At 42.2% G+C, this 19,509-nt stretch overlaps 1 protein-coding gene across 1 annotated transcript in view; it reads right to left on the reverse strand.

Annotated features, from left to right (window-relative positions):
• The window catches only part of ITPK1 (inositol-tetrakisphosphate 1-kinase), a 140,494-nt gene that overhangs the window by 56,476 nt on the left and 64,509 nt on the right, over window positions 1-19,509 (reverse strand). Inside the window, exons 4-5 of the mRNA XM_058026336.1 lie at window positions 14,276-14,401; window positions 6,459-6,576 (exon numbers count right to left, since the gene is read on the reverse strand). Coding sequence (XP_057882319.1) covers window positions 6,459-6,576; window positions 14,276-14,401 — 244 coding nt within the window. The remainder of the gene's footprint in view (window positions 1-6,458; window positions 6,577-14,275; window positions 14,402-19,509) is intronic.

The raw sequence follows: 19,509 nt of genomic DNA on the forward strand, positions 1-19,509 counted from the left end.
GCTGGAATTTAAAACATCCAGTTTATTCAGTGAAGACTTCATCATGACAAGAAGAATCCCTGCTCCTCTTATCCTAATTCTAGAGAGACAATAATCCTCAAGAATTAATCAACATTCTGTTCATAAAATCCAAACTGGAGATGTCTTAAGAATGCCCTATGACCACGGAGTGCAGTCATGGCTTATTTTTTTACCCCATAAAATGCAGATTCAGTCGATGTTCAGACCCACCCAAGCCCTTAACACAAAATTCATAGAAGCTCTCACCTAAATAGACATAAACCTTTTCACTTTTTCAGCTTTATCAAGTAGAAAAATGCTTTGAAATTATGCATGTAAATGTAAAACAGAAGTTTCCAACAATGGTATGTAATAAATGGATAAAAGGTCCAGCCTTGTTTCTTCTCAGATTCAGATAAGCAAAAGAGAGTGAAAGTAGGGTGCAGATTTCTCATATCTGGTCAAAAAAGCACTTGAGAGATAAAGAGTGCATCCAAAAATAACATTTGAACTTTACAGGCAGGCTTATTTTGAAAGCTCAGTGGCCATTAAGACTATTAGGATCCAAGATGAAGATTGTTTGTTGGTTCAAGAAGCTCTGGCTGGCACACTGTGAGACAAAACAATAAAATGTTTTCTGTATTATTCTCTGGGCTTTGTGCGTGTTGGCCTGCAGAGTCCCTTGCACAGCCCCAAGCTGATGGAGGCCAGTGGCAGCAGGCTGGCTGGCTGCCACTCCTGCCTGGGACAAGAGGGACTGTGCCCATCACAGCCACAGATGCTCCCAGCTCCCTCCTACCTGTGCTGGGACAGAGATCTCAGCTCAAAATAATGAATATCTGAAGGAAGAGAGGAGAGGCAGGAAGGGAATGGAGACCCTCTTCATATTTTCTGATAATGAAATTGCTAACTTTCAACAGTCTTACCCCAGAAAATCCTTTTGTAAACTGCTTTAACAAGAGCAAGACATGGTACAAGACAGAAGATTCCAGGCTTTTTTTGGGGGGGCTTCCCACTTTGTTTTCCTGCCACCTCTCTCAGGACAGGATTAGTACTTTGGAAGCAGCTGTCTAGTTTCAATTTCAAAGCCAGGGCTTGTTATCATAACACCAACATGCTGACATCTCTTTGTTATCCTCCTCCAAGATGAATGAATGAGCTTTTATGAGAAAGATGGCAGGTGACACTTCCCTGGGGCAGATGTCCCAGTGTGCTTCCAGTTTCACAGAGCAGCACTGAGGCCTACCAAGTGCTGGCAGCTGGGTACAGAGACTGCCACATGGAACACTGCTGGGAGCTGAGGCACTTTGGATAAATTGCTTACAGTCACAGAAAACATCAATTCCATTCCAACTCCTTCCTTCCTCACAGGTGTGCTAGTTTCAGACAGAAATTAAAATCCAGTGAGTGAACACAGACAACACATTTTGAGTGAGGTAATAAGACATCTGTCTTGGTGGAAAGAGAGCATACAATCAACAAGGCAGGGTTCTGCACCTAAAAACTGGTGTGGTTATTTACAGTAGCTGGCATCTGCCCTCTAAATAAAGATACCTTACTGATATGTCCCTGCATAAAGAAGTGAGTGACAGGTAGGTGATTAAGAGGCATTAAAATTAAAAGAAAAATCTGGCTTTAATTTAATAGGAGCTTCAAATAAAAATAAGAGGTGTCTGAAGTTGACCTGTGTGACTAATCTTCTCTCCCCTCTGACCAAAACAGCTCTGAAAAGTAGGCCACAGCAAAAAGAGGCTACAGTTTCAAAAGGTGAGTGCCTAAAGCTACGTATATACAGCTATTTTCATGCACTTTTAACTGGGTGGCCTGATTTTGAGAAGCTCTATGTATGCACTGCTCCAACAATGTACATGCTCCATAATGTCCAAAACCCCCAACCCTGACTATCTGCTTTGGTGTTGAATTGTAGATGCAGTTTTCTACTCAAAACAGGTCCACACTTTCTGTTAGAACAATACCTCCACAGCTTGCTTGGCACAGACACTTGCTGTATGGGAGTGGTGTTTGCACACCTGGAGAAGAGTTCCTGCCCAAAGCAATGTGGCATCTTGGCAGGCAGAGGAGTGCCAGAATGCACAGGGGTGACACTCCATGTCCAAAATCACACAGCAAGACAGAACCAGCACCAAGCAGAAAACCCCAAGACCTAAATCAAATGCCTTACTCATTTCTTCATACTGAGCTTGCCTCACAGTAACAAAAGATACATGCAGCTGTGAGAGGAGTATTTCTAAGACAGACAGAATCTGATAAAAAGAAATCCAGGGAATAGAGGATACTGTGATCTGTTCTGTAATATCCCTCAAAATGAGAAAGAAGCATATACAGCAGCAACTGCATCTCATATAATAGTAAACAATCAAAAATAAATTATTTTAATTACATGCCAGGATGAAAATATTGAAGCTAAAGGGCTGCAGACTGTTTAGAGTGTCCTGAGGAAATAGCTCCCATGCTTCAAAAGCAACTGCTAGGAAGAGAGAAATTAAGGAGTTGCAGCTCAGCTTATGCAGGAGTTCTCCTTTTTAGGAGAGCTCCATAAAGACTATTGTCTGTACAAATTTTAGACTTCTAGTTAAATTTAAGAACAACAAAATTTTGAAACAATGGAAGAAAAAGCCAGGAGCAAGTGGTTAAAGAAATTAACTTCAGGGTCTGCAAGTTCAAATGTTATCAGAGAAACCAGTAAGTCACTTGAGACAGAAGAGGAAGCTGAGCAGATGGGAACACTAACTAGATAGCATACTGAGTCAGTAGCATGTTCACTTCACTTTTCCTTTTCATTTAAGTTCCTTCAATTTGGATTATTACTTGTAAGATACATAGGGAAATTCAAAAGCTTTCAATCTTTAAACAAAAAATGTAATATGAAAAGCTTAGTTAGTGACCAAAGTGATCATCCATTACCATCTTAAGCATAATTTTAAGTGTCCAATTTTGAATTTCAAACCTGAAGGATCACAACTTTTCAACACACATCACAAAATTTAGTTATTTTCATTAAGTTAGAGCTTTTAAAAGGCTGACACAGTTCCAACCATACAATACCCTGTTAAAAATGAAGTTGTTACTAAATAATGCTCCTAATCTTTCACCAGACATCACTGAAACTGATCAAGAGCTCTTTTATGTAAGAAGCAATTCTTTAGAGATAGGTAAACAAAGCAATACAACTGCTGAGATACCAACTGTGACACCAAAAAAATCTATTTAGTGATTCATTTCAACATACACCTGACAGCTATACAGGACACTAGCTGGAATGCAACGTTTATTTTTTCAAACCTTTTTTTTTAAAGATTCAGTAGTATGGGTTGCCGAATAACTAGCTCTTTTAGAGCTTGCACTCAAAATAACGGAGACCAGGAAAAAGAGGAAGTCACAGCTCCAGCCAGACTATTGATTCCAAAATAGAATCCATTAAAATCAATGTTAAAATATCTCTTAAAGCTGTTTTTTTCCCAGAGGAGTCCTACTTCCTTCCAAGGGAGATACCCCTGTCTATACTGAGTAAAGCAACAGTCCCTGCAAATCACATCAGGACTGCTAGGAGCATGCTAGCACACCAGATTCAAGGGGCATCCTGGAGCAGGTTGCTCAGAGAGGTTATGCAGTCTCCATCTGTGGAGAAACACAAAAACCCAACTGGACATGGACCTGAGGAAGCTGCTGTAGAGATCCTGCTTGGAACAGGGACTTGGACTGCGTGTTCTCAAGAGGCCTTTTCCAACTTCAGTGACTGAGCAAGTCTGTGAACCTTCTATTTCTGCAAGGAGTGAGTGGTTGCTGTGTCAGACTAGGACATGGAAAGCCCTGGCTCAACCCCAGGCTTTCCCTCAGACCACTGGTACAACTGTGGCCCAGCTCTCCTGCACCTCAGTTTCTTTAGCAGCCACAGACTGGCAGCAGAGACAAGGAGTGCCTCAGCCACAAAGTGTCCCAGCAACCATTCCCAGGAGGCTGGATCAAAGTACTTATCACTAGACACTGGACTCCATGAAGAGCAGGATACAGGACTTTCAGAAAGCCTAACAATGTCCACACACCCAGTCTAGACATTTCCCTTTTTCAGGAAGCATGGAGAATGGCAAAAGGACGGTGACTTGGACATCTGAAAAATAATTAGAGTTAAAATTAAACTGTTTATAGACCATGGGGCCCTACTGCTGCAGAATGCAGTCACCTCAGCAGAGCACATAGTGACCCTCTCTTTAATCTAACTGGTGCAAATCTTTAGTTGTCCTAAGGTCTACAGTGTTAAAATAAATCTTCAGTGTAAACTGAGGATCATAAATAAAGACTATACTTCATTTATAGTTACTTAAAAACATAATTGAAATAGAGGCAATAATCACTGAAATCCAAAACTGATCTGTAAATAAAAACTGAATTTTCGTTTGAAAGACTTTGAATAGCAGAAGGCTTCTCCTTGCATATAAACTCAACCCTCCTGAATTTACAGCACTCCTTCAGAAGAGACAATCCCTTGCAGTGAACTTAACCCATCACATTAATTTTGTATCCTGTGATAAAAAAGGCTCTCTAGTTACAGCTACAGACTAGGATATTATTTTCTTAGTAGTTACTTCCATAATGAAATTCCAGAACGATAAAGATGTGGCTCCTAAGAGTTCATGCTATTAACAGATGTACTGCTTCTTGTCTGGGTTTTCTAAATGCTCAAGGCCTTGGGATATGAGATGGTAGCTGCAACAGAGAAAACAACTTTGCAGATGAAAACAAGGAAGGGGAGAAAAACCCACAGCACTGCCTAGAGTGGTGTAACTTTTCTCTTACTGCAGATCATCATGTGCAGGAATACAGAGGCTGATCTACTTAGGCCAGAACAAGACGTTAGACAATTATTCATCTCTCCTGGGATTTCCCTTGCTAAATGCAGAGTTGGTTCAAGGTCTTGGTCATGATATTTCTCATTATGAGCCAGAAATAGGACTGGGGAGGAAAGTGCTGGGGGTAGGGGGACAGAGGGTCAGGGGAAATAATGGTTACCAAACACTGCAGCAGCCAGTGACAACAGCTTAGGCCATTCCTTACTTCATTCCTCAACTTTGTTAACAGCTTCTTTTTGAATTGTCAGTTTTACCTGAATTCAAATTTCCTTTTTCTTTTTCCTCCTTAAGGACTTATTTATTTTTCTCCTCAGTTCGACCAAAGCAGGCTGAAATATGCGGAAGACAAACTACTTTCAAAAACTGGATATCCTCCCAAACATATTGTTCTCACAGGGATGACAATAGTACTGATAGCAATTTAAGGAAAAGAAGAAAAAACCAAACTCTACTGAATCTCTCTGCTGTTGGAACAAAATCCCAGTCACTCCCTCAGTGCACAGGTTTCCCTCAGCACCTTTCTCCCACTCACAAACAGCAACAGCTACTCCAAAACAAAATCATTCTGAACTAACTGAGGATTTTCTCCCTAAGAGATTCCAAAAGACAAGGGGGAGTGCTGTGAATTATTAATCTTATTTCTACATAAGAATGGTGCCAGTATGGCCAGGCAGGTTATATGCAAATAATATGTCCATAAATCCACAACTATAAAAATACAAATTGCTGAGCTTCTTACCTGCCCATCAAGACAGTGATAACACAATCTCAATGGCATTTCCAATAACATCCCATTAGAAAATAGTTCAGAAATGCAATTTCCCCCATCACGGTCATCTAACATATGAAAGAGTTACTTCACAGCTATTCTAGATTTAAATTCAAAAGCCAATAAATGTTTCAAGAACATGACAGCAGCAGAAGTAAAATGGGAATGAAAGACTAACTTAACCCAACAGCTGCAATGGTTAAAATGAGAAGGTAACAGAACTATTCAGGTTGAAAAGGCATGACTCCTAACATAGAATACAACTCAAATGATACCAGTTAAGGGCAATAGTTTATGTCAGGTAACAAGCCAGCACCAGACATGCATTTATGTTCCTCCAACAATTAGCTTGTGCAATAGGCTTCCAGTACTTCTCAAAGATCTTAACCCTACTTATATTTTAATTTCTTTTGATCCTTTCCAAAACCAATTTTTCTTTCTCCCTCAGTTTCAGGCCTCAGAATTCTTACTACAAGCTGCTGAGTTTGTACAGTCATTTCAATTTACCAGCACACAACAAGAAGACAATGTTTTCCAGAAGATTTCTGAGAGTGCTCACTGTGGTAAATATGCTCCCCATTAAATCCACATCGTATTTTTAATCAGTTACAAACCTCCTTCGTGTATATGGAAAAAGAAGAGCACAGGATTCCAGAGGGCAATCCTGTGACACAGGAATGCTTCAGTGTTTGTGCTCCCATGGAGAGACAATGCAAAGGGCACAAAACCACTACTTCAAACTTCACATCCAGCCTCCAGAAGGAAGCTATTTTCTTCCCTAGTCACAACAAGAGCCTCCAGGAGCACAGATATTGGCCTACCTTGCATGTATGCCTCTATTCGCCGGATGAGCTCATACGACTTGGATCGATCCAGGAGTGTACGGATAGCCGGGAGAGGGTCTAGGATAATGGTCTCTGGATGAGCATCAATGTACTCCTGCAAAACAATAGACAGGGGGAAAAATGGCATTAGCTTGGCTGAAGAGAGTAGAAAAATAATGACAAGAGAAAATAATGGGGAAGAGAATATATAACGTTAAAAATCCAGCTTCTCTTCAAGGGGAGCCAAATGGACTTTGGCAACACAAAAAGTCCCCAGACAGTCAAAACACTGACACTTGAATCAAACACAAACATGACAGCTAACTGGTTTAGATGGCAAATTCCTCCTCTAGACTCCATCAGGAGCAAAACCTCTCCTGCAACCACATTAGCTCACAAGGGAGCCAGTGGCAAAGTGCCACAGTAAGAACTGACAGCAAGACTGAGAAAAGCCATTAGGAGAAGAAAGATGGCACACAGCTATCTTGGGGTCAGCCTTGCATTCAATTACTGCATGTGAACATCACAACTATCTGAACTAGGCTCAGAAATACATCTGTGTTCTTTTATGTTGTTTTTATTGCTGTCTTCTAGCTGGGCTGAAGACAGTGTTAAGGGCTGAATGATAAGGGCCGAAATTTTTTTTGGCAGAGCTGAAGAGATTGCTGCTTCACTGTATCTTCATTGCTTGCTACTTCTCTATGCTCATACTCTCCTTTTCTGACTGCAAGAACAAAGTAATGTTAATGACCTCATGGATCTTCAGCTTGGGAACTCAATTCCCTGTTCACTGAGGTCATGACTGCACTACTGCATCTTGGCCAGGAACACAGACACAGCTGCCAGGTATCAGCCTTGCAAACCCAACAAAACTCCCTTCTGTTTCTTAGAAGCTGAATTCCTTCATCATCAACCTGGCTCTATAAAGTCAGTGGGAAACACATCTATCTTACTCTACTCAAAATCAGACAAATACATCCAAAGTTAGCGTCTCTCTTTGTTTCACCCAACCTCCCAAAGCCATCCTAATGTTTCCACTTACTTCTTTAAACCCATTAATGCAAAAGCTCCTACAATTAATAGACTTCCATGAAGTTCTACTTCATTTAAATTGATTTTTCCAAGAAGAAAACATACTACAAAAGATACTCAGAGTATGATGAGATGGCCTCAGGAGATGCACTTTGCTGGAGAGAAAAGAATGGCATAATCTATTCCCAGAAAGTGATTTTGTTCCAGATACTACCTGGGGATGCAGAACCTGTTGCTTCCTGGTGACTACATAGTCTGAACTGATGGCTGCTGAAAGGAGATTATTCATTTGAGGCTGAGAGGATCCAGCATTAGGGTCTAATGAACCTACTGCACCACCCCCAAGACACAAGCAGCTTTCCTTCACGGGGCACAAGGCACCCCTCAGTGGCAATACTTGTGTCTGACATATTTAGTAACCCCTGCAGAACACAAAGAACGAACTCCCCAAAGACATGTTCAACCTTGCTGCCTCATGGGAAGAGGAAGGGACAGCCTTTCACACAGCTGGTCATCAGAACTGCCAAACCTAGCTGCTGTCTCACCCTTGCAATACAGCCTGGATGAAAAGCCTCATCAGCTCAGTGGAGCAGAAGGTGGGTTCATTTCCAGCCACTGAACCCCAGAACATGCAGTTTTCATCAGTCTTCTGTCTATTAGTACTTCCAGAGTCTAAAGCAGAGCAATCAGCTTTCAAATACAGATGAGATTTTTTATTCTTTTCAGAGCTAGAGTATCTTATTACCTAATGCCTCTTAAACACCCACACATGTCTATGCATACGTGCCCTTATATGCAGCAGCTAAAACACCCTGTGGAGCTAGCATGATCCAGTGATAGGGCATTAGCTTGAACTTGCTGATAGTGAAACTGGACTTGAGTATCTCAACATCTCCAGAGTGTAACAAGGCAGCTTTTAGTCCCTCTGTGCCTCCATTTAAAAGACAGGGAGTTACCACACTGTCTTTCCCAGCACACTGAGAGGATGAGCTCCTTACAGAGAGCCCATATGCTGATGGGGGTGGAGGCAAGCACAGCACCCAGACTAACATGTGACAGCTCTGAAAGTGGCCTCAGCAGAGCTCTGACAGCAAACCTCCTGATGTGTGTACGAGCTCTTCCTTTCACACTGTGGTGACCACCTGTCTGTCTTGACCAGTCTCTGGTTCCACCTTGACTTCAAGCTCCCTGGACTTCCATCCTGGCCCAGCTCCTCCTGTGCATGTACTGATCCTTCCCCTTCCATATACATTCCTCCTGCCTGCCTGTGGACTCTTGCCTTTACTGCCCTCCCCAGATGGAATGATTTTTCTGTCTCTCAGCTCCTTGTGTACCTTCCTGAATCTTCCTCATTCTCATCATCATTGAGAACTATCCTTGCTTCCCCAGGACTTATGTATTCTACTTGTTAATTTGGCTCATGTTACTCTAATTATTTCCAGAGGGAGCCTGTCTTTTTTGTGCTTTCTGCAAAGGGACCTCACAGTGCTTTATTTCTAATGGTAATAGCCCTAAACCAGACTTAAAGATCATCCAAGCACCAAGCTTGCCACAGCATAACAAAGTTTACCAGGAATAAGGAACAAGCTCAAGGCCATTCTACACCAGTCAACATGTCAAGAGAGATGAGCATCTAAGTTGACTTTCCAGTGACTTATTTCTCATCCTGTTGCCTTAAGGAGCCTCCAAAAAGCTCTGTAAGGCAAACAAGAAATAACTGATGAAGATGAGGGAGGTGGGAGCTGTTTTCCAAAAGCCATTTAGAGTCTGAAGAACTTTAACAAATTACTCTAATGTCAAGAAGAACTGCATGAATACAAGGCAACAGCCCCTTCAAACACACACCAAAGGCTTTTGAGCAGATCAGCTTTCTTTACAAAACAATGAAATTTCTCAGCATTAAATCTATGTCAGGTACTATTCTCCAACTCTTCTCCATTTCCAGGCCTAGGAACTTGGACAGCCAGAAAGCACAGGAACAGCAAAAGAGCAGTGAAGATCTGTGTCATCTAAGGCAAGACCTCAAACTTGAAGTGTCTCCTAGAGCTCATCTGGGGACAGCCACACATCTCTCCTTTTAAGTGAATCCAGAAACAGCCTCTTTTCAAAGAGACTCTCAATGCAGAACAAGGTCAGTGTATTTGTATGCATCCTTTCTGTTTGAACACAGCCAGAGATGAACTGCTGAAGCTGTGCAGGGGCTTCCAGCTTCCCCTTGGGCCTTTAGGCTGCCAGCACTTTCCCAGTCTCCCACACCTCTCACCAGTACATCACCAACACAAGCAAAAGAAAGTTTCAATACCCATGCACAGAAAACTACTTTAAATAAGTAATTAAAAGATCTGAATCTTACACCAACAGGAAATTACAATAAGAAAAGTCAATTTTGTTAGTTTCACAGGAACAATTATGGTAGCTGATGTGAAACCTTTCATAAACTTTGATTCTTTACTAGAAACTGCTGCACACATCATGTACTACAAGCACACTCAGTTTTCAAAGCCATATACTTTGTCTAGAAGGCAGGAACTGAGGTAGTTTGGCTTTCTCTCTTACCAAGAAGGCAGAACTGCAGCACCACTAAGTGACCTGTGAAGATCACCTGAGAGACTGGAGAACTCTTGATGTAGTAACAAGTAACAGCACTCTTCCCACAGCACGGAGTGGCTCCACTACCAGAAATACAGATCTGCACAAACATGTCGGGTTTCTGCCTAATTATTTTGAAAGCAGATGAGCTACTATAGACATGAACTTGAAAATGAAGCAGTTGAAGAAGGAAAAAAGAAACACTGAAGCCAAGAGAGTACAGCACAACCTTTCAACTTTGAACCTTCAAGTCTTCTCTCGTCCTTCCTGCAAAACAACTCTGCTCTCTACTTTGGTGGATTTACTGAAGACTGATATCCAACAGCAGATTCCAACCACCCAGGCAACAATGTGGAAGATATTTAGGCTTTCCAACAATAGATTGAAAAGGATCTGTCCTTGGGCTGCAGTTCAGCTTGACCCAGACAACATCTATATTTTCCTCTTTCTAATCTTTGACATAATAAAAGCAAACAAGAACAAACAAGGAATTTTAGCAGATCCTCCTTTGTTTGTATTCCAGGCCTGGTGTTAAGTCATGCTTTGTACCAGCCCCATTACTGGCAGAAGGCCAACAATGAAACTTGAAATCAGAAAAAGACCAAATATTTCATGTTCCAATTAAATACCTCTGGATATAATCCAGCAATTAAAAAAAAATACTTTCCTTGAGGAGCCTGTGTATAGATGAGGATAGAGCTGCTTGTCATTTTACCCCAAAAGGTAGCTAATGATTTTAATATTTTAACAGAAAGTTGATACAGTATCTACTGCAAATAATAGGTCATTAGATGATAAGAGACTCACTGATTCGTTGACTTGCTTTTATTACTAAGTAATAAAACTTACATAATGTTTTGTTTAATATTAAACAAAGTTCCATTAAAAATATTCCAGAAGAAAACAAGTAAGAAAAAGAAACAATAATGTCATTTGGATTTGTGTTTTCCCACATACAGAAACATGACAATGACTGCTTGTAAAAACATGTCAACATTTTCCAAGGGAGAAAGATATGTAAACACAAGCTGGTCTAAAGCATTTGAATCAGATTTAGATTTAAAAGCTCCTTTTAGTTGTCTTAGGCTGTGATGGTCTCTTTTCAAGAACACCTCCTTCCAAAAGGAAAGGTGAAGGTGTATTGGGTCTTCAATAAATGCTCACCTCGAAATTGTTTGTCTCTAAATCGAAAAGATTTCTGCAGCGGTTAGGAGGAAAGAAGGGTGTGGCAAGGGGAAGGGGGAAATTATCTTCTCTGTTACATCTCTATTCTCTGTATATATCAAAGAAACTTTCTGTGTATTCAGCTGTCCTGTGAAGCCTTCAGAAGTCCTTTACTCCTTCATCTTGCAAATCCTACCCACAGGAAGCTATCCTAACCCCTAGCACTTGAATGACAAATTTTTTGTTAATTTTGCTGTTTACAAGGCTCTTCCAATAATTTAAGACATCATTATTTTTCAAATGCATAAAACACAGGTATTGGCCTGTGAATTCAGATGTAAATACACCATTTCAATTTTGTATCAACCTGTCCCTCCAATTATGAAAGAATTACTAAGACGTAATAGTTTCCTTTTTGCTTGCCTCGTCTCAGCTGAGAAGTCCCCTACCTCCTTACCTTCCAAAATATCTCCCTCATTTTCCTTCCTTTTAGTCTCAAACCCTTCTAAGAAAGCCTCTCAATCAAGATTAGAAGAGACCATCCTGGGCAACTCTGGAGTGGGAGAGTCAAGAATTGAAGGGCAGTAGGGGAGGAAACATTTTAAATTTTCATCAACCTGATAACAAAAGACTAGGCATAAAAACTGTGTCTGATCTGTCTTTTTAAGTAGGCTAATGCAAAGAGAACCTGCTCAGAAAAAGCTTTGAAAGACAAATTAATAACCCTATTGATTTTCCATCACTGGAGCCATCATTTTGAACGCAATATGAAGCTGCAATGAATGAAGCCACTCAAGCCCCTGTACAACTATGACAGGGAGCTGCTCAGAGAGCATTTTGCTCTAATGAAAGACTAACAAAGATTCCCCAATGTCTTACAGGAGCCAAAACATACTCAGTTTTCAAATCCATATACTTTGTCTAGAAAGTAGGAACTGGGGTAGCTGGTTTTCTTCCTTACCAAGAAGGCAGAACTGTAGCACCAGTAAGTGAAAGGCACCCTGGGGACTCTGTCTCTTCACCCGACCCCCTCCATGTACCTCTGGTCAAGAAGGAACCACTGAGGACTTTAACCAATTCTCAGAGTTAACTAATTACCTGTGTTCAATCAGTCCAGCCCTGTGTTACAGTGGGTAGGAAGGGAGATTGACCATCATCTCTACAAATAATCCTCATCCCCCAAAATAAGGACTTTAGTGTCTTAAAAAGCAAATAACAGTATTTCTCCACTTTTCATCTCGTGCACTACACTAGGTGTTGCATGCAGTCTTTGTTTTGGCTTTGGATGAGATCACCAGGCACTCATCACTGATTTTCAGGGCAGTGGAGAACAGCTGCACCCACCAGTATTCTCCTGAGAAACTGCACTCCATACCACATCCAACCTGCACAAAGACCTCAGAAAGCTCAGCCCTAAAGGTTTTCTGGTGCTAAAAATGCCACTGTCAACAGGCAACTCCTCCATACCATTTTCATTCTCCTGTCATTTTTTTTTCCAAGGCAACTGAAAACAGTCAGAAAATGGCATGCCAAGAGGCTTCCTGTTCTATTAGAACTCTCTGCCAGACCCTACAAGGGCTCATCACAGACTCCAAAGAGCAGGGACACAGAGTCATGTAAACATGAAGTCAGTTTCCTCCTCAGCTCTTTGCAGATTAGATGGTCAAGGCCTCTATAACATAGATCTGAAAAAAGTCATTCTTAAAAAGGTCATAAATGTAGTCTGGCAGATCATTCCTCCTCCTGTGGTCAAGGATCCCCTGCTCTCTGCTTCCTGGAAGACTGCTTTATGGAGCCAACAGTAAGACTGCTGCCAGGTATCATCTTGCTGTCACATTTATATTCAATAGCAGGAAAAAAAAGCATAATGAATTTTGCACTGTTTGGTCTGGTTAAGATCATCACAACTTTTTCAGTCAACTTAGTCAACAATAAGAGAACCACACTATTTCCACTTGTGTGTAGGTGCCAGAAATACCACAGTGCTTATATAACACCTCACTCATACAAACAGCTTTCTTGCAAGGGGACATTTTTCATTTTCTAGGTCACTCATTGATTTTAAGAGCCCAAAACAACAACCCTATACTACATACTTTAGTATAAAGTATTCTTAAAATTTCTTCTTCCTATGGAATATGTTTCTCTTAATTTCTAATGATTTTCAATATCTTAAAAGTAATACAGGACAGACTGACACAGGCAGCAATTTGCAGATAGTTTCTGCCCTGGAGATGAAACTACATGAGAGTAAACTCTAAAAACACATTTTGGCATGTAATTCAACACAGAAGGGCCTGTGCTCTGCACCACTGGTTCCTGGTTATGTTTTACTGCTGTGGGAGCTTCCTGCATGCCAGTGATGTGGCACAACTCAGTCTCCTGCAGAAGCAAAAGCTTAAGGCCTTACTTTATTGGAGAGAGGATATTATTCAGATGTCTGCTCACAGGGGCCCTACCCTCTATCTCATCCTGTCTTCCAAAATAAAAAAGTTTGCAAGGCACTGGGAGAGAATCTTTTAAGACACTTCTTGGGGAAAACAGTTCTCTGTACCACACATCCTGCATATTTCTGACCTTCAATGTAAACTTGAGGGGAAAAAAAAATATAACAGGATTTTCAGCAATGGAGGACAGAGTCACTCACAGTAATCCTGATGTTGCAGAAATTAGCATTCCAGGAACTGGGAAGACTAGACAGAGCTGGGCCAAACTAATTCAGTGGCTTCTGTCATGGAGGGATGCAAACACATGTTCCTCTTTGTGAGCAGCACTAATACTCTTGAAATGACATAAGAACATTTGGTGGGAAACCAGTGCTAACTAACCATAGTGATACAAAACAAAACCTTCCCAAGGTGCAAGTCCATTTTAAACTGACAAAACCACTTTTGCTGGGCTATCAGCAGCAAGTCAACAGTGTGCCAGACAGCTCTTTTCACCAAACTCCTACAAACTGCACTATAATCAGAATGAATTTGCTGCACCAAAATCATGCTCCTGCTTGAAATGCAGAAAGAACCACTTACCTGGAACCTCTGAACCAACTCCAGTGACTGGCTGTCATTCTGGTCTGCTTCAAGGATTACATCTGTCAGTTTATGTATGATCACATCCAAAGGGCCCTGATCTTCAATGGGTTTGGTGAGGTCAAGCTGAAAAAAACAGAAACATTTCATTAATATATGGGGGATCCAAGCTCTTGTCCCTGCCACCATCCAAGGTGCTGCTGCCACACAGATAACATTTACTTTACACAGTGCCTTTGTTTTGGTATGTTATCCAAATCTCTGAGAATTTACACATCACTGAATGTCAGAAAACTTTACTCAGACACTTGTTTCTCAGCAGTGCAGCTCTAATTCCATGAAAAACAGCAAAGTCATCAGCAAGTACCCTTCATCCAAACATCTCCCTGTGCTTCTCCACCCTAAACCAACATATGGCTCTTCAGCTCAGTTTCCTGGCATGTTCACACAGCTTCCTGGTACATTCACATACATGCAAAAGGAATGAGCCAACAAGGAGTAACACCACTAATAAAAGGAAGGTCTGCTATGCCCACTGGGATTGCACAAAACAGCACTCAGGAGAGGAATAAAGGTAACACAAAAGCAAGTGAGTCAGCATCTGTGGAAATTCATCTGCTACTGAGACAGCTACTTAGCTGCTACCAGGAGGGGTGCAGCTCCCAGACAACTCCCAGTAGCAACTTTGGCAGTTAGCTGGGTAGGAGACAAAGATTTGGGGTGAGTGTGCAGAAAGTCTGCTCCACACAGCACAGGAAGGCATGAAAACAGTGGCAATGTGTTAGAGGGCTTGGTATCAGCACCAAAACAGGGTTCAAGAGCAGAGGAGCCACCTGCACTGGAAAAGGATTGAGGAATTCTCTCTTGATGAAATATCAATGCAAAGAAGCTTACTGGACCTGTATGAGATGCATGCAAGGATCCTAAGAGAGCCGGCCAGTGTTATTGTGAGGGCTTGGATTTATCAGGACATAAATCAAAACTATGGAGATTATGACTAAATCAGGCAAAAAAAACTCCAAAAAAACCAAAAACCAACCACAAGGGCAGTGTGGTTGCAGCAGAGTCCCACAGAGGTGGCAGGATCTCCATTTGTCAAGATGTTCAATACCTGACTGGGCAAAGCCCTAAGTAAGTTAGTCTAAATTTAATGTCAAATCTGCTTTGATGAAGATGATGCATTGCAGATGCCCCAAGATGCTCACAGGACTTGATGATCCCATGAAGCAGCTCACCAGATTTAACATTAGTTCAGTGTAAGTCAGAACTGGCTCATGTTCAACACAACAGGCTGCTCACAGCACAAAAGCTGTGAGAGTCAATTCAACCAGTTGTGAGACCTACTGCATCAATGACAACTTAACCTTGTAAATGCCAAACCAGGAACATCTTTGAGAGGAAAGATGGATGTGTGCTTACTAAAGTTAGCATCTGATTTTACTTGCATGATCCTTTCTACTGCTGCTTTCTTTTTTATTCAGCTCTGGTGAAGAAGGGTGTGAGAGGCACAGGAGGGAGAGGAGTACTGGGCTGCTGCTGATGCTGTTTTCTGTCTCATTAGCTTGAGTTTTGTCCTACTAAAATTTCCCACCCTACAGAAATGGCCCTGCTTTGAATTAAGGAGTGAGTGCTTAAAGAAGGTGAAGCTATAAGACAGGATCAAATGAAGAAAACCAAACCAGCAGAGATCTATCAGCCTTATATTAATTTGCTAGTTGTTAATGTAACTGACCCACAGAGCTGAATTACTTGTCTTGTGTAGGCACTCTTATCTGGGCCAGGCTTCCCTGAGCAGAATAACTGAAGGTACCTGTGGCACAAAAACAAATTGAAAGACTGCCAGTTCCTCCCTCAGAAACCATCCTTGCTTGCCCATTACTGTATGCTCCTACTAACAGTTATGGGTTAGGGCTCTCTGAAGTCCTAATGCAGATTCCAATCCAGCTGGAAAACACAGTGTGTGTCTCACTTCCAAGGAGACAAACAGAGGCACTGCTCACAGGTGGGCAGCCACTCCTACAAGTCAAGAGACCAGCAGGACAGACAGTGTGGGTGCTCAGGGATGGGTAAGCTGTGGCCAGGTGAGGCAGTCCACAGGAGGTCTGGCTGCCCTGACATATTTTCACTCTCACAAGAAGTGCAGCACAAGGGCCAGGGGACAGCCTAAGTGTCTGCAAAATGAAGTGAACTGCAGCTTGGCTAAAGAACATGGAAGGAGATAATCAACTTCTTCAAGCAAGTTCCAGAAAAATCAGTTAATATCCTTAAAAGAAATCTCAGATGACTAAACTGCTGCTCCTGATTTTTTTCCATCTGCCTATCACATCTGGAAGGAAACAGCAAAACAAAGAGTCCATTTAACTAGGTCAGAAAGTTCACGGTTGCCAAGGTACTAAATTCTGAATTAATCCATTTTCTGGACTTGCAGTTTGAAAAGCAGTAAGAAGCAAGCAAGCATTTGAGATTGGTTACCCCTCTACATTCTTCCTGAACTTTCAGCTCAATCTGCACGGAAACATTCAGAAAACAAGAACAGTCCTCCCTTTCAGCCTTGACCCAAGAATAGAAGTAAGCCTTCAAGGCAAATCCAGGCATTTCCAGCACAGTGTTTTCCACAAGCATAAGACATCTGGGCAAGATAACTTCTTCACAATAGTTGTGCCAGCTAAACACAACAGGTATATTTTGAGAACAAAACCAAATGCAGGTACTTTGCACACTGGAAAGCATTAAAAGGCTCCCCCTAACACTGTTTTACTTCCCCCTCACCAGTAAAGCAGTGTGAGAAACGACAGCATGATAAAGGAGCTTCTCTGGAAGGAAGTTCAGTGACCACTTCAATTGCCTCAAAAAGGACAGCAGGTACATTTTAGCCACAAAAACCTTCAAAATTTGATCCAGTATTTTGTGGATTGGATGATCAAACCATTTGCAAGAATAAGTTCTCTGTGTTTAGAGCCATGGTGTAGAAAGCAAATATTCCTGGGCTGTGTGGAATTTGGAAGAGATCCACCTTCCTTTTATGCACTAAGAAAAAAAAGTAAAAGTAGAAGGCAAAAATGATTTGAGAAGGTAAAAAGAAGCCTTTTCAAAGTGGGAGTATCAAACCCAAAAAGAAGTCAGTGAAAGCAAAGTGCAAAATTTCTGATGGCCCTCTGCTGAGACCAACACTGATTCATTGTTTGTCATCAGCTGGAATTTGAGCTCTCCTACTTCCCTTCCCTTTCAGCATCTCTCTGAATGATCTCTGCATTTGACATGGTGACCCAAAGGTTTGTTATTGCAAAGAACCTACACCATAGCAACAGAAGTGAGAGAAAAGATTTATCAGCACCAACTTGAAAAACCGGAGATATATCTATGGTGCCTTTTCTTCTGTGAGGTAGGCTTTAGCCTGCAGCATACTCTGCTTGCCCTTCTTTATGTTAAAAAACCAATCCCAACCAGGTATTGGTTTAATGGCATTGTCACTTATCACCAAAACCCAGCAAAACTCAGGTGCATGACATGGAAGGGAACATCAATGCTGTACACAGTAAATATACAAGGCATATATTTGACATGGATGGGTGCACTGTCTCTGGGTAAAAAACTGCCTGGATGGCCAGGCCCAGAGAGTGCTGGAGAATGGAGATAAATCTGCAGGGCAGCTGGTCACACCTGGTGCTCACCAGGGCTCAGTCCTGGGGCCAGGGCTGCTCAATGTCATTAGCAATGATCTGGACAAGGGCATCAAGTGAACCCTCAGTGAGTTTGCAATTCAAACCAAGCTGGGCAGGAGTGTTGATCTGCTGAAAGGCTCTGCAGGGGGATCTGGACAGGCTGGATCAATGGGCTGAGACCCAGCTGTATCAGGTCAACAAAGCCAAGTGCCAGGTCCTGCCCTTGGGTCACTCACAACAACCCCAGGCAGTGCCACAGCCTGGGGACAGAGGGGCTGCAAAGCTGCCTGGTGCCAAAGGAGCTGTGGGTGCCCTCTGACAGCAGCTGAACACGAGCCAGCTGTGCCCAGGGGGCCAAGAAGGCCAATGGCATCCTGGCCTGTGCCAGCAATGGTGGGGCCAGCAGGACCAGGGCAGGGATTGTCCCCATGATTGTCAGCACTGGTGAGGCCACACCTCGAATGCTGTGCTCAGTTCTGGGTCCCTCATGACAAGAAAGTCACTGAGGTGTTGAAACAGAGAAGGGCAACAGAGCTGGGGAAGGGTCCAGAACATGCTTCTGATGAGGAGTGGCTGAGGGGGTGTTTAGCCCGGAGAAAAGGAGGCTAAGGAGGGACCATATTGCTCTCTACAATCACCTGAAAGGAGGCTGTAGCCAGGGGGGAGTTGGTCTCTTCTCCCAAGTAACAGTAATAAGACATGGGGAAATGTCCTAAAATTGCACTAGGGGATATTTAGATTGGATACACTGAAAGAAGTCCATCATTAGAACAGGTTACCCCAGGAAGTGGCTGAGTCACCATCCCTGGAGATGTTTAAAAGACACGTAAATGTGGCACTTGGGGATCTGGTTCATTGGTGGACTTGGCAGTGCTGGGTTAACAGCTGGACTTGATCCAACCTAAATGATTACATGGTTCTGTATGCCTTTCCAGGTCTTTCAAATCCATATATGGAAGAAACCAAGCAGTAGATAAATGCCCTTTATCATAGCTGGCTGCAGCCAGCCTGCCCACCTTTTAATAGAAGGATGGGCTGGAAGTTACAAAACACTCCAAGCTTAGAAATGACAGTCTCTCCCACAGGCTTCCCAGAGAACCCACTGGAGAGCAAGTTACAGGCACGCAGAGCTCTGTCTGCCCTCCTCTCCCCTCCACTCTTCCTCTGTCCTCCAGGAACACACAGCCAGCACATTATCCAAATCATTATAGAGAAGGGCAAAAAATGTTTATTTCCATTAAACATAATTTGTTTAAAGTTTTGAGGTTGTTTTTCTCCAGAACCCTGGCAATCCATCTGTATTGCAGGGACAGGGTGAGTGCCTGGCAGAGTGCCATGGCTCTCCACTGGTCCCAACTGCAATCCCACACAAATGCATTTCTGGAAGCTGTGTTTAAAAATAAAACTATGTCCAAGTGGAGAAAATCTGGATTTGTTCACTCAGGGGAAAAAAACCAAGCCAAACAACTACAAATGCTGGATTTAGGAAAAAGAAATATAATTTATAATAAAGATTAAAAATAGTTGTGTATTTTTTGTTTTATTCAGTGTTTCCAGTCCATGGTATAATCA

Source organism: Melospiza georgiana, chromosome 6 (genome assembly GCF_028018845.1).
Source record: "Melospiza georgiana isolate bMelGeo1 chromosome 6, bMelGeo1.pri, whole genome shotgun sequence".
Classification (NCBI taxonomy): Eukaryota; Metazoa; Chordata; class Aves; order Passeriformes; family Passerellidae; genus Melospiza; species Melospiza georgiana.